The 24,211-nt window shown below is 37.3% G+C and overlaps 6 protein-coding genes and 1 pseudogene across 6 annotated transcripts; 5 read left to right on the top strand and 2 right to left on the bottom strand.

Moving 5' to 3' along the window:
• Positions 1 to 1,617: 1,617 nt before the first annotated feature.
• Positions 1,618 to 2,178, bottom strand: LOC125210003 (probable transcription factor KAN2). Its single transcript, XM_048109579.1, has one exon. The coding sequence runs from the start codon at positions 2,176 to 2,178 to the stop codon at positions 1,618 to 1,620; it is 561 nt and encodes a 186-aa protein (XP_047965536.1).
• A 2,992-nt stretch (positions 2,179 to 5,170) lies between these two features.
• On the top strand, positions 5,171 to 6,587 carry LOC125210002 (annotated as a pseudogene).
• Positions 6,588 to 8,457: 1,870 nt separating this feature from the next.
• LOC125210000 (probable leucine-rich repeat receptor-like protein kinase At1g35710) lies at positions 8,458 to 11,602 on the top strand. Its single transcript, XM_048109578.1, has 2 exons — positions 8,458 to 10,978; positions 11,055 to 11,602. Exons 1-2 carry the CDS (start codon positions 8,458 to 8,460, stop codon positions 11,426 to 11,428), a joined length of 2,895 nt encoding a protein of 964 aa, XP_047965535.1. The 3' UTR covers positions 11,429 to 11,602.
• A 2,319-nt stretch (positions 11,603 to 13,921) lies between these two features.
• On the top strand, positions 13,922 to 15,262 carry LOC125209999 (MDIS1-interacting receptor like kinase 2-like). Its single transcript, XM_048109577.1, has one exon. It carries the CDS (start codon positions 13,922 to 13,924, stop codon positions 15,260 to 15,262), a length of 1,341 nt encoding a protein of 446 aa, XP_047965534.1.
• On the top strand, positions 14,585 to 16,032 carry LOC125216469 (MDIS1-interacting receptor like kinase 2-like). The gene is made up of 2 exons (XM_048118185.1): positions 14,585 to 15,479; positions 15,551 to 16,032. The coding sequence occupies exons 1-2, from the start codon at positions 15,308 to 15,310 to the stop codon at positions 15,922 to 15,924; spliced, it is 546 nt and encodes a 181-aa protein (XP_047974142.1). The 5' UTR covers positions 14,585 to 15,307; the 3' UTR covers positions 15,925 to 16,032.
• A 1,291-nt stretch (positions 16,033 to 17,323) lies between these two features.
• LOC125216468 (MDIS1-interacting receptor like kinase 2-like) lies at positions 17,324 to 19,759 on the top strand. Its single transcript, XM_048118184.1, has 2 exons — positions 17,324 to 19,133; positions 19,198 to 19,759. The coding sequence occupies exons 1-2, from the start codon at positions 17,330 to 17,332 to the stop codon at positions 19,569 to 19,571; spliced, it is 2,178 nt and encodes a 725-aa protein (XP_047974141.1). The 5' UTR covers positions 17,324 to 17,329; the 3' UTR covers positions 19,572 to 19,759.
• A 197-nt stretch (positions 19,760 to 19,956) lies between these two features.
• Positions 19,957 to 22,936, bottom strand: LOC125212580. The gene is made up of 5 exons (XM_048112787.1): positions 22,884 to 22,936; positions 22,015 to 22,696; positions 20,584 to 21,938; positions 20,465 to 20,493; positions 19,957 to 20,326 (listed from the first exon to the last, which is right to left on the bottom strand). Exons 2-3 carry the CDS (start codon positions 22,289 to 22,291, stop codon positions 20,785 to 20,787), a joined length of 1,431 nt encoding a protein of 476 aa, XP_047968744.1. The 5' UTR covers positions 22,292 to 22,696; positions 22,884 to 22,936; the 3' UTR covers positions 19,957 to 20,326; positions 20,465 to 20,493; positions 20,584 to 20,784.
• Positions 22,937 to 24,211: the final 1,275 nt, after the last annotated feature.

The raw sequence follows: 24,211 nt of genomic DNA, 5'->3' as shown, positions 1-24,211 counted from the left end.
GTCTTCTCATCATTCGATACTCTCTCTCTCTCTCTTGTTCCAGAAACCGCCTTCAACTCTCTCCCTTCTCTCTAAGATTCCGGCGAACCTTGCCGGAGTTCTCCTTCGAGCTTTCAGTTCCACCGATGATTCTCAGTTCCTAAGAGTTCTACCGGTGTAGATTGAGTGTTAGGCAACTTCTTCGGTTTCCTTCTCTTTCTAGGGTTTGGTCTTTAGTCTGTGACCAATCCCGAAGTGCTTGGAGTGTGTGGTGAGGGGTCTTGTGTTCTTGGCTGTGTTCTGGGGTTGTGTGGGTGAGTCCGCGTGTGAGACCGCCGTGGTGTGCGTTGGCCGGTGAGATCTAGGGTTCCACTGATCTCTGGTTTGAGTTCGTTCAACGGTGCTCTCCTTTGTGACTTGCTGTGAGGATTGGGGAGGTCTGAGGCCTAGTGCAGTCACTGCTGTGACCTGAGCCACTCGTGGCCCGATTCTCTGACTTAGTCTCTTTTGTGTTTAGATCCTTCGGGATCAATCTCTTGTGTGACTAATCCAGCTACTAAGTGTGCAGGTACAACCAGAAAAGATGGACTCTCAAGAACTAAGGAGTTCTTAAGCTTAGTCTAGGGTTTCTGTTTGTAACATTGTACTTAGTGTGTAATCAAGATACCACGGTTGTATTTGGCTTGTACCTCTGAGATTAGCCATCTCAGAACCAATCAATAAAAGAGGTCCCGGTAATTAGCGAATCCCGAATGGTCTGATCCCTACAAATGTCAATCATGCAAATAATGTTCTTAAATTTCATATGTTATCCATTTAGCCGGGTCTGGACATGGTTCTGCCATGCAAAAACTGTTAGGAGTTGGAAATATAAACTTGATAATGGGGAGGTCTGCACAGACTTTATGAGCGAGGAAAGATGATTTTAATGAGAGGGAATTGACATTAATACCCTCTAATTTTATTTATTAATTTTCCTAATTAAAATTATAATCCATGTGGCATTATTTCAACCACTAGATCTTCTAATCTAATGGCTAAGATTTAATCTTAGTTTTGGATTGCTAATTAGTTAGTAATTGATCACTCCCCTATATATATATATATATATATATATATATATATATAGGATTTTGATCTATGAAGACCAGATTTAAATACAGAAACGCAGAACACGGTCATATGTAGGGCATTTTTAGGTCATAGTTAGTTTATTTTTAGGTCATGCTAACAAAGCATGACCTAAAATGATCTTAACATGACATAAACCCAAATCTTATAATATGACCTAAAACTACGTAATTATGACCTTCCGTGTTTTGGGTTAATTATTGACCATTAGATCATCTAATCCTAGGGCCAAGATTTGGGCTGCATTTAAATGCATTCTTATTTTGATATATGAGTAACGGCCAAAATTGGTCCTAAACATATGGTCATTTTACGTTTTTGGTCCTAAACATTATCTTTTGGATTTTTTGGTCTTGAACATGTGAAAATTTGATCATTTTGGTCATGCGTCAATGTTTCCGTTAAAAACTAACGGTCAACGGGTTTAATCCCGATTTTGACCAAATGAAACTTTTAATTCTGATTTTTTACTCCCTAATTAATTTCCTAATTATTTTTATAAATATTCTAAACCCATTGGTGGTGGAGGGTTGTGGTCCAGCGTATCCATGGGGTCCTCATGCTCCGCTTAGCCGGAAATCTCGAGAGGAAGCGCGATCGCATGAGGCCTTGGGAGGTGTAGGGCGCCACCGACGGAGCGGTTGCGATGTGATTATAAGATGATTCCAAATGATGATGCTGTTGGTGATGGTGCTGCTGTTGATGGTGGTGATAATGAGGTGTGAAGGGGAAAGAAAGAGGGTTTTGGTACACCGGAATTCCCCTAATCGGCCTCAGCAAATTCACTTCCTCTCCCAGCTGCGGCCGGGCGAAGCCGCCGTGGAGGAGGTGGTGGTGTTGGTGGTGGGGCGCGGCGGAGGTGTTGGTGGTGTCGGAAACCCTGGCTGGATTAGAGAGGTTGAGGTCGGGCTTGGGCATTGAAGAGATGGAGGCTCTTGACTCAAGAGCTCGCTTCCAAAACCCCAAATCCATTTCTTCTTCCCCTCCTCTTCTCCAGCTCGATGAGGTCGTGCTATTTAAAGGGCTGATCCTTAGAGATAGGTCTGGCTGTGCTGGAAACAACTCCATTCTCTTCTTCACTTTCTCCTCTTTAATTTCTCTTCGCCAAAATAATTCACTTGTGTGGATATGGAATTGTTTGTTGAGGAATTGAGAAGATTAGTTCTCTGCAGAGTTAATTTGAGATTGAGATAATTAGGGAATTAATAAAAATAATTAGGGAATTAATTAGGGAGTAAAAAATCAGAATTAAAAGTTTAATTTGGTCAAAATCGGGATTAAACCCGTTGACCGTTAGTTTTTAACAGAAATGTTGACGGATGACCAAAATGATCAAATTTCCATACGTTCAGGACCAAAAAATCCAAAAGATAATGTTTAGGACAAAAAACGTAAAATGGTCATATGTTCAGGACCAATTTTGGTCTTTACTCTATATATATCATAAACAAATAATCATAACTTTTCACATTATTTTCTTTGCAAAGAAGAACATATTCGTGTATAAACAAGTGTATTTGTTTAGATTATATTAAGACATCGTGTGGCTAATTAATTAGGTTTAAATAAATTCATAATTCATAAACTGATCTCACAATAAGCATAACTCTCTTCATAATAAAAAATTTTTGGAAATGCTAATTAACTAATATAATTATTTATAGAAAGAGTAAACACATTTAGATTAAAAATGGTAAAGAGAGGAAATATGGGAGAGGTTGTATTGAAAATAGATTCTACCATAATTATAGATTCCACATGTCCACTCTATAATGGTGTATTAGCAAATGTAGTATATAATGTAGGTGGTGATCCCTTCCGCTTCACGATTATACATATTTTTATTACATCCCAATTACTCTAATAATCGGTGTGTGTTATATTGCTAACCACTCTTAAATTGTTAACTACAAATAAATGATAGGCATTAGATTTTTAAACCAAAGACTAAGTCCAAGATCATTCAACTCCGAGTATCAATATATTGCACGAAAAATATCAATTAGGGTATTTATGTCAATTAACAACAAATTAGTTGTAACTAACTTATAAAAAATATCTCAAAACTTAAAATGTATATAATTATCTCGATTTAAACATAATTCACTGTGTTGACATTTTGATTTAGAGCATCTCCAACCATTCCACTAAACTCAAACTCATTTTAGTTTAAATGTCACACTAAATATTGATTTTACTCCAACCATTTACACTAAACTCAAACTTAAAAGAATATTCTCGAAATTATGCCTTTTTTACTCACAAAATTTGAAAAAATTTTAGGTTTTGGTTTAGTGTAAACCTAAATATAGGTATTTTTTTCTCAAAAACCAAAAATGAGATTGATTTTTGAGTACTATTGGAGCTAAATACCTATCCCATTTTAGGTTTTAGAGTACCCTTGGAGATGGTCTTAAAACCCAAAATTCAGTGTGTTTAGTATTAAAAAATAAAAAACGAATTTACAAGTGGCAATTTATAGACCATTAAATCTTTAAAATTTTATAGTGTTAAATTAGTTGTAGTTAGTAATGAAGGGGTGAGTTAGCAATTGATCACACCCCTACTCTAATAATCATATTTCCATTACATCGTGACGATTTGATTGCATGGATATTTTCCACGTTCTATCGTAACATGTGGACTAGAATAAAAGTGTAGAGAATATAATAACGCGTGGGATTGAATGCTGATGTTGAAACTTGTTCAGTTTAATCAGGAAATAATTATATTATATATAGAGTGATGATATTGGAGCTAAGACTACTATATGACTATATCATATATATATTTAAAGATGTGTGTTTTGTGGATGCTCTTCATCACAACACTAATGTTGAGTAAAGCAGTAGCAAGGAATGTTCCAAATTCGAGCAGAGAATTGAAGGCGTTGATGGATTTCGAATGGCCTTATATCAACTCCTCAGCTCATCATTACCTGTGACAATAATGGCCGCGTTGCAGAAGTAAGACTGCAATCTCGAGTAGGATGCGATGATGAAAATTGGAAATGTCACGATGTTGGCTATTTGGATCCCCTTGTTTTCACATCTCTCACTAGCATTCATCTCACTGAATGTGGTCTCTATGGATTTATCCCAGAACAAATAGGTTCCCTCTCCAACTTATCTTATCCCAATCTTTCTCGTAATCATCTGTATTCTATGCTCCCTCTTTCATTGGAAAATCTGAGTGAGTTACGCGTTCTAGACATTTCTCATAACTATTACATTAATGGTGTCATTCCACCTGAAATAGGTATCTTATCCAAACTTACTTATCTCGATTTGTCACACAACTACCTTGTGAGTGAGCTACCTCTTTCACTGGAAAATCTCACTAACTTAGAGGTTCTTGACATATCTTATAACCGTGGCATTCATGGTGTCATTCCACATAACATAGGAAGTTTATCCAAACTAACTCATCTCGATTTGTCTCACAATCAACTCCAAACTGAGCTGCCTCTTTCACTATCAAATCTCACTAACTTAGAGGTACTTCTAATTTCTTCTAATAGGATTTTCGGTTTCATTCCTTCTGCAATAGGGTACCTCTTCCATCTGATTGCTCTTGATTTGAGAGATGTTTACATTAATGGCTCTTTGCCCTCAACTATGAGCCAATTAACAAGATTGGAAATCTTGAATTTGGATGCCAATAGGTTGGAAGGTGTTTTCGAAGCAAAAATACACATCTTCCTTGTATCAAAACCATAGGCCTCAGCAGGAATTCAATCAAAGAAAGGATACCTTCTCAGTTGGGAAATGTTGCTAATGCACAGTTTCTCAATATCGATCTTTCTTGGTACCATTTGTATGGTGAAGTCCCTGAATCTATTTCACGTTTAGATGGACTTGATTTGTCCCACAATAATTTAAAGGGTCACATTCCACCCAACGTATGGGATAAGTTTCCGATAAACTCCTTCAGAGGAAACCCGGAGTTGATTCCTCTAGTTGTTCCTAAGGGATCAAGCAATAAGGTGAAAATTATTTGGTATTTACTTCCTGTGGTTGTGGTTTTTATATTCTGTGGGATCTATTTAATATTCTCCAAAATGGGAAGGAAAGAAACCTCCAAAGTCACACCTAATCTTCAACATGGAGACATATTCAAGATTTGGAACTTCGATGTGATGCAAATGAACGGTGAAACGTATGAGAATGACTGAACTGCTAGCTAATAAAGAATTCAAACTATTGAGAACTTTGGAGTATAAAAACTCAATGCAAAATTATATATTCAAAAGTCTGTCTTTTAAGATCAACAATAACTAACAAATCCTAAACTTATTGAAAGAAATAACTAAAAAGATAATAAGCAAAAATTACTGCAAGGAAAATAAACACCTATTTTGTAGAAGGAAAAATAATTAATATTTTTCCATCTACTAATTCTACTAACTAGGAAATAAATAAAACCAAAATAATAATTTTCTTAGCCTCCAAGTCTTGTCTTCTAGAACTGCATCACGATGGCAACATCGCCTATCAAGACATCATTGCAGCAACAGCAGACTTTGACTTCAGATACTGCATTGGGACTGGAGGCTATGGGAGCGTCTACAGAGCTCTATTGCCCACTGGAAAAGTTGTTGCTGTCAAGAAGCTTCATAGATTCGAAGGAGATAATCCCACTTTTGACTCCTCTTTTAGGAATGAAGCCGAGGTTCTCTCTCAGATTCGCCATCGACATATTGTGAAGCTTTTTGGATTTTGTCTGCACCAACGGAGCATGTTTCTCATCTACGACTACATGGAAAGAGGAAACCTCTTTAGCGTGTTGAAGTATGATGACGAAGCTGTGGAGCTGACCTGGAAGAAGAGGGTATATGTGGTGAAGGGTATTGCAAATGTTCTAGCTTACATGCATCACGATTGCAGCCCTCCTATTCTACACAGAGACTTATCGAGCAGCAACATACTCTTGGATTAGAGTTTGAAGGCTATTTATCTGATTTTGGGACAGCTAGATTGTTGGATCCAGATTCATCCAATCAGACTCTACTTGTGGGAACTCGGGGCTACATTGCACCAGGTACGTTTATTAACATAATTTCAAGTAGTCATTTCATACTGATGGCATGTTTGTTGGGTGCAGAGTTGGCCTTCACAATGGCGGTTACGGAAAAATGTGATGTGTACAGCTTTGGAGTGTTGGCATTGGAAGTCATGTTTGGAGATCATCCGGGGGATATCATTTCCTCCATGATGACGATTAAAAGATCCACACAGTTTGCTCAAAACATGATGGTGCAACAACTCTTGGACAAGAGGCTACCATCTCCAGAAGAAGATGTGAGATTGTCGATGGAAGTGGTTGGAGTGGTGAAAACAGCATTGAAATGCATCAGTTGCGATCCAAAGCTGCGGCCGTATATGAAGGAGGTGTCTCAGGAGCTCGCTAAGCACCCACCGTGGTTGACAATGCCATTCCGCTCTGTATCAGTGCTACATCTCATGCATTCAGATTGAACTCACAGCTACCTTCTTCCCTATAATAAATTTACAGATGCTCAGTAACAATGCTGTGATATTTTCTGTAATCATGATCAAATGTATGTTAGTATTAATGTAATATATATTATTGGGACTCTTAACATAATATATGCGATTTAAAACTGTCACATTTTACATTACTTTACAAACTAGTAAGTTATTTTACTTAGCTTAGTCCTATTTACATTGCATTAATAGTAAAAAATTACTATAAGTGCATGCTTCTACAAAAAAAAATTATTAAAATTAGACGATCTTTATAAACACAAGATCTTCCAAGTTCTAAACTCCTGCTACAAAATTTCCACACTTCCCTAAATCCATAATGTGGAGGTGTTTTACTGTATTACAAGCACTAAGCCTATAGCTAAGTTGGTGGAGCACCTTGTTCACACAGTCCAAAATATCTTTATTGAGAAATCAAGGTCTTACTCTATACCACTTTTGTCCCTTAAAAATAGAAACTATTTTTATTTTGGGTCATTCTTTAAAAATATAAACTTTTTATTTTAAGATGTTGACCTCACAATCTACTAACATTATTTCCACTATTTTTAATATTCATCTCTTTTACTCTATATATTTTATTCATCTCATATATTTTTTCTCCTTCTCTCTTACTTTACTAGTTTACATTAAAACCCGTGCCATTTCAAATAATTCTGTTTTTCAAGGACGAAGGTAGTACGTATAGAGTATTTATAAATTAGATTTTACCATCAAATTCGTATCCTTTCTAAAATATTTGAATAAGTTTCAAAATGTTTATAGGCCGGAGAGCAACCTTGGTTTTGGAATGGGTGTAATATTTTCTGAGGAAAAGAAAATAGTGAAATAAGTTGTGGGTGGGGTTAGAAATTGGAAAGGGACAAAAAAAAAAATGGGTTGGAAATTGGAAAGGGTAGGGTTACAACTTACATGAGATGGTAGACCTAAGTCAAAGTCAAGTCAATGACAATTAATTGCACCTATTTATCTCCAAGACTCAAGTTGCCGTATTTTACATATGTAAATAGTTAGATTGATAATTGAGTATGTACAATATTAACGTGTGTGACTAATGGTGCAAGTCAAGGTCCACAACCATTATTGGTTCAACAAATATTTAAAAAAAGTACATATATCCAACTCATATAAAATACCCCAAAATAGAGCTTACTAACCAATTTCAATTTTCAACCCACTTTACTAACTTATAAAGTCAAATAATACTATCACGTGTCGTAACTAATATACACAAATAAAAGCAAGAATCCCAAATTCAAGCCTAAAATTGGGCTTTCACAATAACTCAACCAAAATTTCACATGTTGATCTCAATTTAACTGATTCATAAATGATAAGCTTCGGTGTAAAGCTTCAAACATGTTAATACATCAAAATTTCAACTATTAAAGAATCTAAATTTGGAGAACATATATATCTCCACACTGTATAATTTTATTTCGTTGTTCCAATTTGAGAAATACTCCTAGTAAACAATTATGAGATTGAAGTTCTCATCTATGAAATGTACGCTTAGTTGTAAAGGGAAAATAAACACTTGCATTCCAGTTGTTAATATTAAAAAAGTGATAATACTGCCCATAATTTTAAAAATTGGAAGAAATGGTGCATTATGAATTGATTACAGATATTTTCATGAAATATGAGTGCACCGCAAGTGTACAATATTTGTATTGAAATATTGAGGGATATTAGAATAGAAAAAGTGAATTGTGGAAAACGTGTATGTTGGGTTGGGACTTCAACACTATACAAGGTGATATATTATAGGTATGAATATGAGTGAGATTAACAAGAAGAATCATACACATACATACAAACTAGAGAATACTATAAAGTGATGAATGCCTTGTTTGCTGCTAATTCTATGATCATTGTGAGCATCTGCTCATTGTTGATCAATAATGCAGTTGCATCTAATGCTTCAAATTCGAGTAGAGAATTGAAGGCGTTGATGGATTTTGGATGGCCTTATATCAACTCCTCAGCTCATCAGTGCCACTGGAAAGGCATTACTTGTGATGATGATGGCCGCGTTGCAGAGATAAGCCTGCAAACTGATGTAGGATGCGATGATGAATCTCAGTGTCACGATCTTCGCCATCTTGATCCGCTTGTTTTCACATCACTGACTAGCATTCATCTCAGCTCATGCGGTCTCTATGGAGTTATCCCACCACAAATAGGTTACCTCTCCAACCTAACTTATCTCAATTTGTCGAATAATGCACTCGAAAATTGTCTGCCTTATTCCTTAGCGAATCTGACTGAGTTACATGTGCTTGACATTTCTGATAACAATTGCTATTATGATTCCATTCCCCCTTCCATAGGATGCTTATCTAAGCTTACTCATCTCAATTTGTCTCATAATTTTCTTGAATCTAAGCTTCCTATTTCATTGGCAAATCTGAGTGATTTACACGTGCTCGACTTCTCTCATAACTATTACCTCATTTATGGTGTCATTCCACCAAACATAGGAAGCTTATCCAAGCTAACTTATCTTGATTTGTCTCATAATCAACTCCACGGTCAGTTACCTCTTTCATTGGCAAACCTCAGTGGGTTAAATGTACTCAACATTTCTCTCAATGATTTTTCCAGGGTCATCCCATTTGAGATAGGAAACTTATCAGAACTAACTCATCTCGATTTGTCTCACAATCGACTTGAAGGTGAGTTGCCGTCAAATCTCATCAAACTGAATGTGCTTGACATTTCTTACAACAATTTTTCTGGTGTCATTCCTGAGATTGGAAGCTTGTCCGAACTAAGTTGTCTCAACTTGTCTCACAATAGACTCAAGGGTGAGTTGCCTCTTTCACTTCCAAACCTCACTAAATTGGAGATGCTTGACATTTCTCACAATTTCTTTTCTGGTGTCATTCCACCTGAGATAGGAACCTTATTAAAACTAACTTATCTCGATTTGTCTAACAATCGGCTCAAGGGTGAGTTGCCTCTTTCACTTCCAAATCTCACTAAATTACAAGTTCTTGACATATCTTCTAATGACTTTTCCGGTGCCATTCCACCTGAGATAGGATGCTTAGCGAGACTAACTTATCTCAATATGTCTCAAAATCGACTCTACAGTGAGTTGCCTATTTCAGTGGCAAATCTCACTGAATTGGAGGTACTTGAAATTTTTCAAAACTTCATTCATGGTGCCATTCCCTCTGGAATAGGAAACCTCAAGCAGTTGGTTGTTCTTGATTTGAGGAACAATAGCATCACTGGCTCTCTTCCCTCAACTATCACCCAATTACCAATGCTACAATTCTTGAAATTGGAAATCAATAGGTTGGAAGGTGGTTTTTTAGCAGGGATAGTAAATCTGCCTGCAGTCATAATGATAAATCTAAGCAAGAATTCAATCAAAGAACAGATACCTTTTCACATTGGAGATGTTGCTTCTGTAAATTTACAGAATATTGATCTTTCTTGGAACAATCTTTCTGGTGGAGTCCCTCAATCTGTAATATATTTGAATGATATCAATTTGGCTTACAATAATTTGGAGGGACAGATTCCGCTCACTGTCTTGCATAAGTTTCCGAGAAAATCATTCATTGGCAATCCCAAGTTACATGTTCCAAATGGATCCATGCCGGGAGCTCCAACTGGGATGGAGAAAGAAAAACATTGGAACAATTCAGTTGTAATATATGCTGTGGTAATTGGTTGTGTGTTTCTGCTTTCAAGTTTCTTAGGAGTCCTTTTCTTTGGAAAGAAATCAGCATCAACCACGCCTGACAAAGGACATGGTGACATATTTAAGATATGGAACTTTGATGGCAACATCGCCTATCAAGACATCATTGCAGCAACAGCAGACTTTGACTTGAGATACTGCATCGGAACTGGTAGATATGGGAGCGTCTACAGAGCTCTACTGCCCACCGGAAGAGTTGTTGCTGTGAAAAAACTTCACAGATTTGAAGGAGATAATCCTACTTTTGACTCCTCTTTTAGGAATGAAGCAGAGGTTCTCTCTCAGATTCGCCATCGTCATATTGTCAAGCTTTTTGGCTTTTGTCTGCACCAACGGAGCATGTTTCTCATCTACAACTACATGGAAAGAGGAAGCCTCTTTAGCTTGTTGAAGTATGATGAAGAAGCCGTGGAGCTGAACTGGAAGAACAGGTTAAATGTGGTGAAGGGCATTGCCAATGCACTCTCTTACATGCATCATGATTGCAACCCTCCTATTTTACACAGAGACATTTCGAGCAGCAACATACTCTTGGATTCAGAGTTTGAAGGTTGTTTATCTGATTTTGGTACAGCCAGATTGTTGGATCCAGATTCGTCTAATCAGACTATGTTAGTCGGGACTCGGGGCTATATTGCACCAGGTATGCATATCATAACATATATAGTTTAAAGTAGTAGAAATTGTTTTCATGACGATGACATGTTAGTTGGATGCAGAGTTGGCCTTCACAATGGTTGTTACAGAAAAATGTGATGTGTACAGCTTTGGAGTTTTGGCATTGGAAGTCATGTTTGGAGATCATCCAGGGGATTTCCTTTCCTCCATGACGATGGGGAAGAGAACCACGCAGGTTGCTCAAAACATGATGGTGCAACAACTCATGGACAAGAGGCTACCATCTCTGGAGGAAGATGTAAGAATGTCGAGGGAAGTGATTGCAGTGATCAAAACAGCTCTGAAATGCATAAGCTGTGATCCAAACTCGCGGCCTTGTATGAAGGAGGTGTCTCAGGAGCTCGCTAAACATCCACCACGGTTAACAATGCCATTCCGCTCAATATCAGTGCTTCATCTCATGCACACAGACTGAGCTCACAATTGCCTAAAAGCAGCTTCTTTTTATAGTAGGAGTAATAAATTTATAGTAGATGTGAAGTAGCCATATGAAATTGTCTCTGTTTTTCTCTGTTTCCGTAGTGTTTCTTGATTTTGAATAATGTTGTCAATATTTGTAGAATCAAGATAAAATATATGTTGATATATGCACATGTGCTTGACATTGGGTATATGTTTTCTAAGCGGGAATAAACATGCTTTCTTCTATCAAAACCAAAGACCTCAGTAGGAATTCAATCCGGGGCCGGATAACTTCACAGTTTGCTGATGTTCCAAATGCACAGCTCCTCAATCTCGATTGTTCTTGGAACCACCTTTTTGGTGAAGTCCCTGTATCTGTTTTACGTTTGCATGGAATCGATCTTTCCTACAATAGTTTGGAGGGACACCTTCCTCCCAGCGTATGGAATAAGTTTGGGAGATAACATTTGCAACTATAAGTCACATAATAATATAGAGAGATAACATTTACAACTAGTAGAAAAAACATAATCCTATAAACTAGGTAGATCATACAACTGATGGATTTAATTGCTACTACTTTCAGAGAAGTCCAAGCATTGAAAGATTTCGGATGGCCTTATACGAACTCCGCTTCTCACCACTGCCACTGGAAAGGCATTACTTCCGAATGATGATGGCTGCGTTGCAAAGATAAGGCTGCAAGCTCCATGCACCTGACATAAGGTGAGCTGCCTCTTTCACTGCCAAATTTCACCAACTTAGAGGTGCTTGATATTTCTCACAACAACTTCATTTCTGGATCCATTCTCTCTGCAATAGGTTTCCTCCAAAACTTGATTGTTCATGATTTGAGTAACAATAACATCAATGGCTCCCTAACCTCAACTATAGGCCAATTAGAAAGATTGTAAATCTTGAAATGGGACGTCAATAGGTTGGAAGTTGTTTACGAAACAGGAATACACATGCTTCCTTCTATCAAAACGATATATCTTTGTAGTTTGGTGCTATTTCGATTAATTGATGGTATTTTTCACAATAAATTATACTCCTATTATTATCCTCAAAATAAATAAAACCATGATAGGCAAATCAAATTTGTAAAACGCTCGTTTATAGTACTCATACTTAAATACGCACACATCACCCGCATCACAATATAAACAAGTACGTACAGTCTCTTAAACACAGTGTACCTACACCGATATCAATTGGAATCGCAAACTTGAAAATGGGGAGAAGCTCTGCACAGACTTTGAGGGCAACGAAAGAGCAATCGCCATGTTCAGCGCATTTTTGTAAAATCGAGATGGAATAGTAACGGTTTGTATATATCACACACTAGTTTTTTATAATCATGAACCTCCTCATCATCACCAATTAGGATCAAAGGATGCTTGTGGAAATTCTCAATTGCAAACTTCTTATCTTCATCTCCAATATTATCATCTTGGTTTCTCTACAAGAATGTACGGATCTTCAAACTTGGAAACATGTCAAACTCGTCCTCTGGAAGTTGGATCAACTCGAGTACGTACAAAGTTTCTTAATTAATTCATGACAAAAGTCCATTTTTGGTCCTCAACATTTTGTTCGTCATATACATTAAGTTTGTGACCTTTTGGTCTTAAATAATATTTTTGGTCCAAACTTAACTTTTTCGGTTAAGGTTAGAAAATAATTTTGTGGAATATCTTGTAGACTAGACTTGCCCCTTTAAGGTTGGGTTGAGTATAGACTTCTAAGTCCAAGTCAATGGCAATTGACCGTTTACTTCAATTCTAATACCGAGCATTTTTTATTTAGCACAATATTTTTATGTAATTTTATAATATAAGTAGAGAATAAAAAATAAAAAGAAAATAAAGTAAAAAATAATGTTTCCATTTCATAAAATAGGTCCATTAGAGTTTGACATTATAAAAAGAAAAATGTGTCTCTTAGAAAAAAAAAAAAGAGTAGTACTAATACAAACAAAATAATTAAACCAAAATAAATACGATATCCGTCCACATAATATTGGTATGTCTACTTATTTATAGTAAGTTTTTATCATATTAATAATATGAGCCACACTTATCTAAAAGTACTTCAATCACTTTTTCTCTATACATTATTAATTTTGTCTTAAAACATGTACTGTCAACTACTAAAAATAATTTTTATGGGCGAGAAGGTAGGATACAAAAGTACTTCAGAATTACACATATTTTTATTACATCCCAATTACTCTAATAATCATATTTCCATTACATCGTGACGATTTGATTGCATGGATATTTTCCACATTCTAGCGTAAAATGAGGAGTAGAATAAAAGCGTAGAAAATATATTAACGCGTGGGACTGAATGATGATGTTGAAACTTGTTAAGTTTAATCAGGAAATAATTATAGTATTATATAGAGTGATGATATTGGACCTACAACTACTACTACTAGATCATATATATAAATTAAGATGTGTGTTTTGTGGATGCTCTTCATCACCACACTAATGTTGCAATGAATGTTTCAAATTCGAGCAGAGAATTGCAAGCATTGATAGATTTTAGATGGCCTCATACCAACTCCTCAGCTCATCACTGCCACTGGGAAGGCATTACCTGTGATGATCATGGCCGAGTTGCAGAGATAAGCCTGCAATCTAAAGTTGGATGCGATGATAAACCTTGGTGGTGTCACGATGTTGGCTATTGGTCTCTTTCACTATCAAATCTCACTAACTTAGAAGTGCTTCTCATTTCTTATAATAGCATTTTCGGTGCCATTCCTTCTGCAATAGGAAGCATATCCAAACTAACTCATCTCGACTTATCATACAATTCACTCAAAAGTGAGCTGCCTCTTTCACTATCAAATCTCACTAACTTAGAGGTGCTTAGCATTTCTTATAACAGGATTTTCGGTACCATTCCTTCTGGAATAGGGTACCTCCTCCATTTGATTGCTCTTGATTTGAGCTTAAATAACATCAATGGCTCTTTGCCCTCAACTAAGAGCCAATTAGCAAGATTGGAAATCTTGAAATTGGATGGCAATAGCTTGGGAGGTGTTTTTGAAGCAGGAATACGCATGCTTCCTTCTATCAAAATGATAAATCTAAGTAGGAATTCAATCAAAGAACAGATACCTCTACAGTTTGGATGTGTTGCTAATGCACAACTTCTCAATATCGATCTTTCTTGGAACCAACTTATTGGTGAAGTCCCTACATCTATTTCAAGTTTGGAGGGAATCAATTTTTCCTATAATAATTTAGAAGGTGAGATTCCAGCCAACGTATGGCATAAGTTTGGGACCGAATCGTTCCGCAAAAACACCAATTTACATCCTCCCGTGGCATCCAGGATTACGGTTGAAATTATTTATTATCTAATCTTTGTGTTTTTTATATTATGTGGGATCTATTTCATTTTTTTCACAAGGGGAAGGAATGGTGCCTCTTCGGTCACACCCGATCCCAAACATGGAGACATATTCAAGATTTGGAACTTCGATGGCAACATTGCCTATCAAGACATCATTGACGCAACACAAGACTTTGACTTGAGATGCTGCATTGGAACTGGAGCATACGGGAGCGTCTACAGAGTCCTACTGCCCACTGGAAGACTTGTTGCGGTTAAAAAACTTCACAGATTTGAAGGTGATAATCCTACCTTCGACTCCTCTTTTAGGAATGAAGCCGGGGTTCTCTCTCAGATTCGCCATCGCCATATTGTCAAGCTTTTTGGTTTTTGTCTGCACCAACGGAGCATGTTTCTTATCTACGACTACATGGAAAGAGGAAGCCTCTTTAGCGTGTTGAAGTATGATGACGAAGCCGTGGAGCTAAACTGGTAGAAGAGGGTAAATGTGGTGAAGGGCATTGCAAATGCCCTATCTTACATGCATCACGATTGCAGCCCTCCTATTTTACACAGAGACATTTCGAGCAGTAACATACTCTTGGATTCAGAGTTTGAAGGTTGTTTATCTGATTTTGGGACGGCTAGATTGTTGGATCCAGATTCATCCAATCAAACAATACTCGTGGGAACTCGGGGCTACATTGCACCAGGTATGCATCATAACACATAACATAGTTTCAAGTAACTTTTATTATGATGATGGCATGTTTGTTGGGTGCAGAGTTGGCTTTCACTATGGTGGTTACAGAAAAATGTGATGTGTACAGCTTTGGAGTTTTGGCATTGGAAGTCATGTTCGGAGATCATCCGGGGGATATCATTTCCTCCATGATGACGATGAAGAGATCCACTCAGTTTGCTCAAAACATGATGGTGCAACAACTCTTGGACAAGAGGCTACCATCTCCAGAAGAAGATGTGAGATTGTCGATGGAAGTGGTTGGAGTGGTGAAAACAGCATTGAAATGCATCAGTTGCGATCCAAAGCTGCGGCTGTATATGAAGGAGGTGTCTCAGGAGCTCGCTAAGCACCCACCGTGGTTGACAATGCCATTCCGCTCTGTATCAGTGCTACATCTCATGCATTCAGATTGAACTCACAGCCCCTCTTCTATAATAAATTTACAGATGCTCAGTAGACATATGAAAATGCTCTGTTTTCCTCTGTTTCCTTAGTCTTTTCCTTCTTCGTGAACAATGCTGTGATATTTTCTATAATTATGATCAAATGTATGTTGGTATAATATATTATTGGGACTCTTTAACATAATTAATGTGATTTAAAACTGTCACATTTTACAGCAGGGAACTTTATCAGTTCAACCACATGGAGTGTTGGTTCCACTAGATACATTCTTTTACTCTGTTACTTTACAAATTAAGTTATTTTAGATAGCTTACTCCTATGTAAATTGCATTACTAGTAAAAAATTAATAGGTGCATGCTTCTAGAAAATAATTTTTATTAAAATTAGAAGATCTTTATAAACACAAGATCTTCCGAGTCAACTCTAAACTCTTGCTACAACATTTCCACACTTCCCTAAATCCATAATGTGGAGGTGTTTTATAGTATTACAAGCACTAAGCCTATAGCTAAGTTGGTGGAGCACCTTGTTACACGCATGCCAACAATCCAAAAAATGTATCTTATTCAAAAATCAACGTCATACTCTATAATAGCTAAGTAATTATTTATATATCTATTTTGGAAACTTTCTCATCACTTTTTTTATTCTCGTCTATTTTCACTTGTCACTTTCTCTCATATTTTACCAATCGTGTAGTATAACTCATGTCATACACAAATGGGACTATTTTCGTATGGACAGAGAGATTTTAAGAAAGCTAATAACTCAATAAGTTGGACTTTTCTATTTAGAAAAAAAATATTATCATCAAAGCGAGTGATTTAATTTGAGAACTGTCTTAAAATGAGAACCTATCCGTTGGCCACCATACGTTTTGTACTTGTACTTCCAAGTGATAAGTTATCAACTTCTCATTTTAAGTAAATGACATTCCCCAATTGAACCACTCCCTAATCCATATCTTTTCTAAAATTATTGAAATCTTGCATGAAGTTCCGAAATGAATAATAATCCAGAGAACAACCTTGTTTAAGAAAATGAGTGTAATATTTTTTTAGGTCAATATTCAAAATTTGCTTTCGAAACAGAAAAGCGTGTATCATTAAGGCCTTGTAGACTGGGTTGGAATTGAGGTAGGGTTACAATTTACATGACATGAGTAGACTTCTAAGTCAAGTTCAATGACAATTGATAGCCATTTATTTCCAAGACTCAAATTTCAATTAATAATGTATCTAAAGTTTGTAAAACACTTAAGAGGTATGCATGAAAAGAATCATTTATGCAGAAACTAGATAATATAAGCAATGGATGTCGTCTTTGTTGCTTTCATCATTATTAGCATATTATTATTGAGTGATGTAGTTGCAGCAAATGTTTCAAACCCGAGCAGAGAACTGGAGGTGTTGATGGCTTTTGAGTGGCCTCATACTCATATGAAATCCAACTCCACCGTCTGCAAGTGGCAAGGTATCACTTGCAATGATGGTGGTCGTGTTACAGAGATAAGCCTGCAAACTCAAGTAGGATGCACTACTATTCCTTGGTGTCACGATCTTCGCTATTTGGATCCGCTTGTTTTCACATCTCTCACCAGCATTCATCTCGCCTCATGTGGTCTCTATGGACTTATTCCATCACAAATAGGTTACCTCTCCGACCTATCTTATCTCAATTTCTCGAATAATCTACTCACTTCTGAGTTACCTCTTTCATTGGCAAATCTGAGTAAATTACTTGTGCTCGACCTCTCTTCTAATGAGTTTTATGGTGTCATTCCACCTGACATAGGAAGCTTATCCAAACTTACTCATCTCAATTTGTCATACAATCGACTCCAAAGTGAGGTGCCTTTCATATTGGTAAATCTGAGTGAATTACTTGTGCTCGACCTCTCTTCTAATGAATTTTCTGGTGTCATTCCACATGACATAGGAAGCCTATCCAAACTTACTCATCTCGACTTGTCATACAATTCACTTTGGAGTGAGCTGCCTCTTTCACTATCAAATCTCACTAACTTAGAGGTGCTTCTCATTTCTTCTAATAGCATTTCCGGTGCCATTCCTTCGGGAATAGGGTACCTCCTTCATTTGATTGCTCTTGATTTGAGCAACAATTACATCAATGGCTCTTTGCCCTCTATTATGAGCCAATTAACAAGATTGGAAATCTTGAAATTGGATGGCAATAGGTTGGAAGGGGTTTTTGAAGCAGGAATACACATGCTTCCTTGTATCACAACCATAGGCCTCAGTAGGAATTCTATGTATGGACAGATACCTATTCCGTTTGGAGATGTTCCTAATGCAAAGTTTCTCGATATCAATCTTTCAGTGAACCATCTTTTTGGTGAAATCCCTGAATCTGTTTCACGTTTGCATGGAATTGATTTGTCCTTCAATAGTTTGGAGGGCCACATTCCACCCGACGTGTGGCTTAGATTTGGGAGAGAATCGTTCCTTGGGAATCTCAATTTAAATCTTCCGACTACATCCACAATTGATGTGGAAATTCTTTACTATGTAATCTTTGTGTTTTTCATTTTCTGTGGAATCTATTTCATATTCTCCAAAAGAAGGGAGAAGAAATCAGCATCAGTCACACCTCGTCCCAAACATGGAGACATATTCACAATTTGGAATTTCGATGGCAACATCGCCTATCAAGACATTATTGAAGCAACTGCAGACTTTGACTTGAGATACTGCATCGGAATTGGAGGCTATGGGAGCGTCTACAGAGCTCTACTGCCCACCGGAAAAGTTGTTGCCGTTAAGAAGCTTCACAGATTTGAAGGAGATAATCCTACTTTTGACTCCTCTTTTAGGAATGAAGCCGAGGTTCTCTCTCAGATTCGCCATCGCTATATTGTCAAGCTTTTTGGCTTTTGTCTGCACCAACGGAGCATGTTTCTCATCTACAACTACATGGAAAGAGGAAGCCTCTTTAGCGTGTTGAAGTATGATGACGAAGCCGTGGAGCTGACCTGGAAGAAGAGGGTAAATGTGGTGAAGGGCATTGCAAATGCCCTATCTTACATGCATCACGATTGCAGCCCACCTATTCTACACAGAGATGTATCGAGCAGCAACATACTCTTGGATTCAGAGTTTGAAGGTTGTTTATCTGATTTTGGGACAGCAAGATTGTTGGATCCAGATTCATCCAATCAAACAGTACTTGTGGGAACTCGGGGCTATATAGCACCAGGTATGCATAATTACATATTTTCAAGTAATTGTATTAATTACGATGACATGTTTGTTGGTTGTAGAGTTGGCCTTCACAATGGTGGTTACAGAAAAATGTGATGTGTATAGCTTCGGAGTTTTGGCATTGGAAGTCATGTTTGGAGACCACCCGGGGGATTTCGTTTCCTCCATGATGATGATGAAGAGATCCACGCAGTTTGCTCAAAACATGATGGTGCAACAACTCATTGACAAGAGGCTACCATCTCCGGATGAAGATGTAAGAGTGTCAAGGGAAGTGGCTGGAGTGGTGAAAACAGCACTGAAATGCATTAGCTCTGATCCAAAGTCGAGGCCGTCAATGAAGGAGGTGGCTCAGGAACTTGCTAAGCATCCACCACGATTGCCAATGCCTTTCCGCTCCATATCAGTGCTTCATCTCATGCACTCAGACTGAGCTCACAACTGCCTTAAACTGCCTCTTCTTGAATAAAGATTAAATGTTTTGGTGTATGATGCATCTTCGTAATAGTTAAGTAGCTCCACTCTTAACATATTTATTAAACTCCAACAGGGATCTTTATTAGTTAAGCAACATGTAGCGTTGGTTCCATTGTTGAAAACAACAAAAAGAAATTCTAATAAATGAATCTCTCATCTTGTTAGATGCCAACCCTAGTTGATGGTACAACGTATCTGTGTAATAGTATAAATTGCATGCTTGTATTAAACTCTAAAATCTTGATACACACTTCTTGTCATTGCACCAAGTCATCTAGATGGTTATCACAAACATAAGCATCTTAACTGAAAGTGCAAATCTTTGAAGACAAGAACCATAAGCATCAACAAAATAATTGACAGGGCAAGTCTTTGGAGTTTGGAAACAATAACCATAACAATAAGAGGGTAACGGCAAATGTTTCAACTTGACAAAATAAGTGAATGTGAATAAATATGACATAAAAACTGGTCAGTTATAATTTGCTAATGTAACACAATTCAAAACTAGGATAACATAACCTCAAGGAGCATTACATGTCAAAAAAACATCCAACCAAAAAACCTCATGACTAGGAGTATGTTCTTCAATCACCCTTTTTTCGGGAGGAGCAGCCCTCGGTGAGGCGGGCATGGCCACCAGTCGGTTGGCACACCGTCTGGCAGTTTCCGCACACAACAACGGTTTGAGAGTGGCTGAAAACAGTGGTTCTGCAAATACATACACATTTACATACATAAATTAACAGCACACATCAACCAAAACAACAAGCATTTTATAATACATCAACAATTGATTCACAATATCATAATTTGTTTAAACAATCTAATAATATTGAAAGAACTTACATGTTGAAGCAACCCTGGCACTTAACATCCTACAAAATCACAGAAATTCCCAATTAAAATCTAACAGAAAACAATAGCATGAAAATCGAAAATTAAAAAAATTAGATAACTATTATTACCATGAAGAATGAGTTTGTAAAACCAACACACACCAACACACATAACAAGATCGCCGGGATTGATTTTTCACTGTACATAATGGCGCTGCCTCTTCTCCTCCTTCTCCTTCCTTCGTGACCCTTCTCCACTCGACGCAAGTTCCTCCTCGGCACTTGATTCTATCTCTGGATTCACTGTAACTGTGGCCTCTTTTGTTGATACTATGCTTGTCGGTCTGCATCAAACTCATAGAGTAACTTTTCACTGATTTCCTCGAAAACCAAGGCTATACAATCCTGAGAGGATGTGAATGAATCCCTTGCACAAGAAAAATGAATCCAATAATCGCACTCTGAACATGAGAAAGCAGCTTGATCTACCAATCCCGGAATGATTTTGTGGCAATGCCCACATTTCTCATTTCTTCCGTAAGAAAGCATCCGTTTAAGTGTGAGAGGATGAGAGTGACAAGGAATATCAAATTTGCCTCCGAACTTGACTTTGGACAAATAGCCAAGCGAGGGAATGCAGTTTACGTGGAAAGAGTAGTCACATTTAGCACAATGGTAGAACCAATACTTGCACTCTATGCCTTCCTCACACACCTCGCATATGTCTTGATCACTACCAATACTATTACTAGTACCGTTAGTGATCAAGTTCAGTGGATGTTGATCGAATTCACGAAAACGAACCCTTTTTGGTAGCAAGGCGCACCTTATATGAATAAAGAAATCACAGATAGTGCACTTATAGACATCATAAACGATGGAGCCACGGGAACAACAACTGATGGGGGAGGCCCGCCAAAAAAGAGTGGTGCGAAAGAGAAAGTGTTGACTGTGTGAGATGTGCTTTATAATGCTTGGAGAAGCCATGCATGACATATCAACCATCATGCAGGGGATATGATTCAAACGAATACCAGTCTCAGGAAAGAAGTAGCAAGGTGCATTGCAAGGAAGATAACAGAACATACAGTAAAATATTGAATTGAAGCACAATTTGGCCTGGTATGGACAAGGTTGTGCCTTCATTATATTGTTACCGTAACCAATTGGAATCTCAAACTTGATAATGGGGAGACGCTCTGAACACACTTTATGAGCAAGGAAAGAGCAACCGCCAGTTTGTTGAGAGCATCTGTAAAATGGAGATGGAATAGTAATGGTTTGTATGCATATATCACACACTAGTTTTTTGTAATTATGCTTGTGATCCTCTGCCTCATCACCAACTAGGATCAAAGGATGCTCGTGAAAATTCTCATTTTCATGACTAGGATCCTCATCAGGTTGGGAGTATGTATGGATCTCCAAACTTGGAAATGTGCCAAACTCGTCGGCCGGCAATTGGATCAACTCTATCCTTGTTTCTGCAATTAACGAATATATTGATATTGGTATATGAAGTGGAGTGAATGGGTTATGGTACATATATATGATCCTTACGTACTGATTTGAATATTCTCGAGTCCACATCTGACATGAGAAAATTCCAAGGTTTGGGGACACAAATATATGGCATTATGGGTAGGAAGCAAGGATTTGTGGCAAACGATGCACTTGTGATATTGGGAAATGGCAGGAATAGAATATACGAGAAGGAAAGGCCAAGGAATAGAGAGGAGATTGAGAGCGGTAGGCAGTATGGTGCAGTCTTGATGAATCCAGAATTTACATTGTTGGCAGGAGAAGAAGAAACCATCATGTCTCTCCCCACACGCATCACAACGAGTCAAAATCTCTCTACAGTGAGCCACGAGGGGGTGAGGTGGATGGCTCGTGTTTGGTTTTGATCTCTACATCATCCACTGCTGTGGATCCAAAGGATGCATTTTAAAATCGCAATATACACATTCGTAGAAGAAATTGGGACTTCCTCCTAAGAGACCAAGAGTGTGGTATTTATGATTGGGATGGATGAATTCTTGTTGGATTTTGTGCGCACATGATTCGTGCAGAAAAATATCACAAGCAGCAATGGTGCAAGTGTAGGAGGGAGCAGATAGAATTGGCAAACCACAAATTTGACAAGAATGATAGTTATCAGTAACATCCACTTCCTTATCATCTACTACAAACGAGATCAACGGATGAGGATGACTGAAATGCCTATCACCCTCCATATCACCTGTCATTCGAAAAACTGAGAAACATGGTGTTCAAACATTGACAACAACTTCGAATAAAAGTAACCACCAATTTAGGTAGCCAAATATGAATACAATTTCTCTATGAAGCAAGCTAACTATTGGGTTATATGCATAATTCTATATACAATTAGAACAAAGAAAACAGATCAACTCAAAAAAACCAACCTAAGGTAACAGAAGTCGACGAAATGCGAAGTGCCTCTGAATATTTTCTCTTGACTGATGAATGCAATTGAATGTGAGTGAGGAGAAGATGGCAACAACTTCAAATATATATGTGAATGTTTTAGATGGAATATATAATGATGCGTGCTACATTAAACACTGAGTAAAGTTTTTGTTAAAAATACCATGTTGCTAGTTTCTTTGTTCCTTCCGAAAATCGTGTCGATATTTGATTATTTGGTAATCAAGTAAGGTTTGTTACATGTCCACCTAAATAGTAGTTTGATAATTTCGCCTCAATGTATCACATCTATTGTCAAAAATATTCATTTCATAAAATATGTCTAAGAGTAAAGTATGTACCACTAAAACTTGAGTAATTCTTTTCAAGCAGCAAAGTCTGCACCTTTATTCTAAAGAGAGAGAAAAACATTTGATAATATTAATTAGTTGGCTTCGTCGACCAAGTAAAGAATTATATAATCATATAAGATGCTATATACTATAGTACATTTGCTTTCTTCTTGGATTTGGTATATATACTAATGAAAATTTTAATTTCTACAGAATTACATATATGAGAAATACTTTTTACTCTTCTATCTTAACAATTCTTTTAATTTTTATTTTTGGGATGGTCTCTAATATATTAGCAAATTTGAATATCAAATGAAATATGTATTACAAGAACTAAAGGATGTAGCTCAGTTGAAGGAGCCCCTTTTTAACATGCATGCCAATGTTTGCAATTGCAAGTTTTATATAAAGTGTTATGACAAATAGGGCAATTGTGAATCGAGAAACAAAAGAACGTAAATAGACACAGAATTTATGTGGTTCACCAACGTTGTGTTGGCTACGTCCACGGGCAAAAACGGAAAACAAATTGTATTATGACTGCAGTTTTCAGATACAGATTATGTGCTCTACTCTCATATATATAGGCACACATTAGACAAACTGGGCTTAGGAAACATAATCCTATCCCTATTAGAAAACCTAATCCTATACAAATTCAAGGCATACTAACAAATCTCCACCTTGACTTGAATTCTCCCTTGCAGACGCATCATCATAACACGAACAAACTTCTCCATTCTTGCCTCAGATTTGCCCTCCACGGGCAACTAATAGCTCATGACATTAAGCAAGTCCAAACAATGTTGGAACTTGCTCTGCGGGACCGACTTGGTGAACATATTAGCAGGATTATCAGCAGTACCTACTTTCTTCACCTCAATTCTCTTCTCATCTCTTAGAAAATGATACCTCACATCAATATGCTTAGTCCTTTCATGATGGACTTGATCCTTGGCTAAACAAATAGC

Source organism: Salvia hispanica, chromosome 3 (genome assembly GCF_023119035.1).
Source record: "Salvia hispanica cultivar TCC Black 2014 chromosome 3, UniMelb_Shisp_WGS_1.0, whole genome shotgun sequence".
Lineage (NCBI taxonomy): Eukaryota > Viridiplantae > Streptophyta > Magnoliopsida > Lamiales > Lamiaceae > Salvia > Salvia hispanica.
The sequence above is the reverse complement of the archived record's forward strand: the minus strand, read 5'-3'. Positions and strand labels throughout refer to the sequence as shown.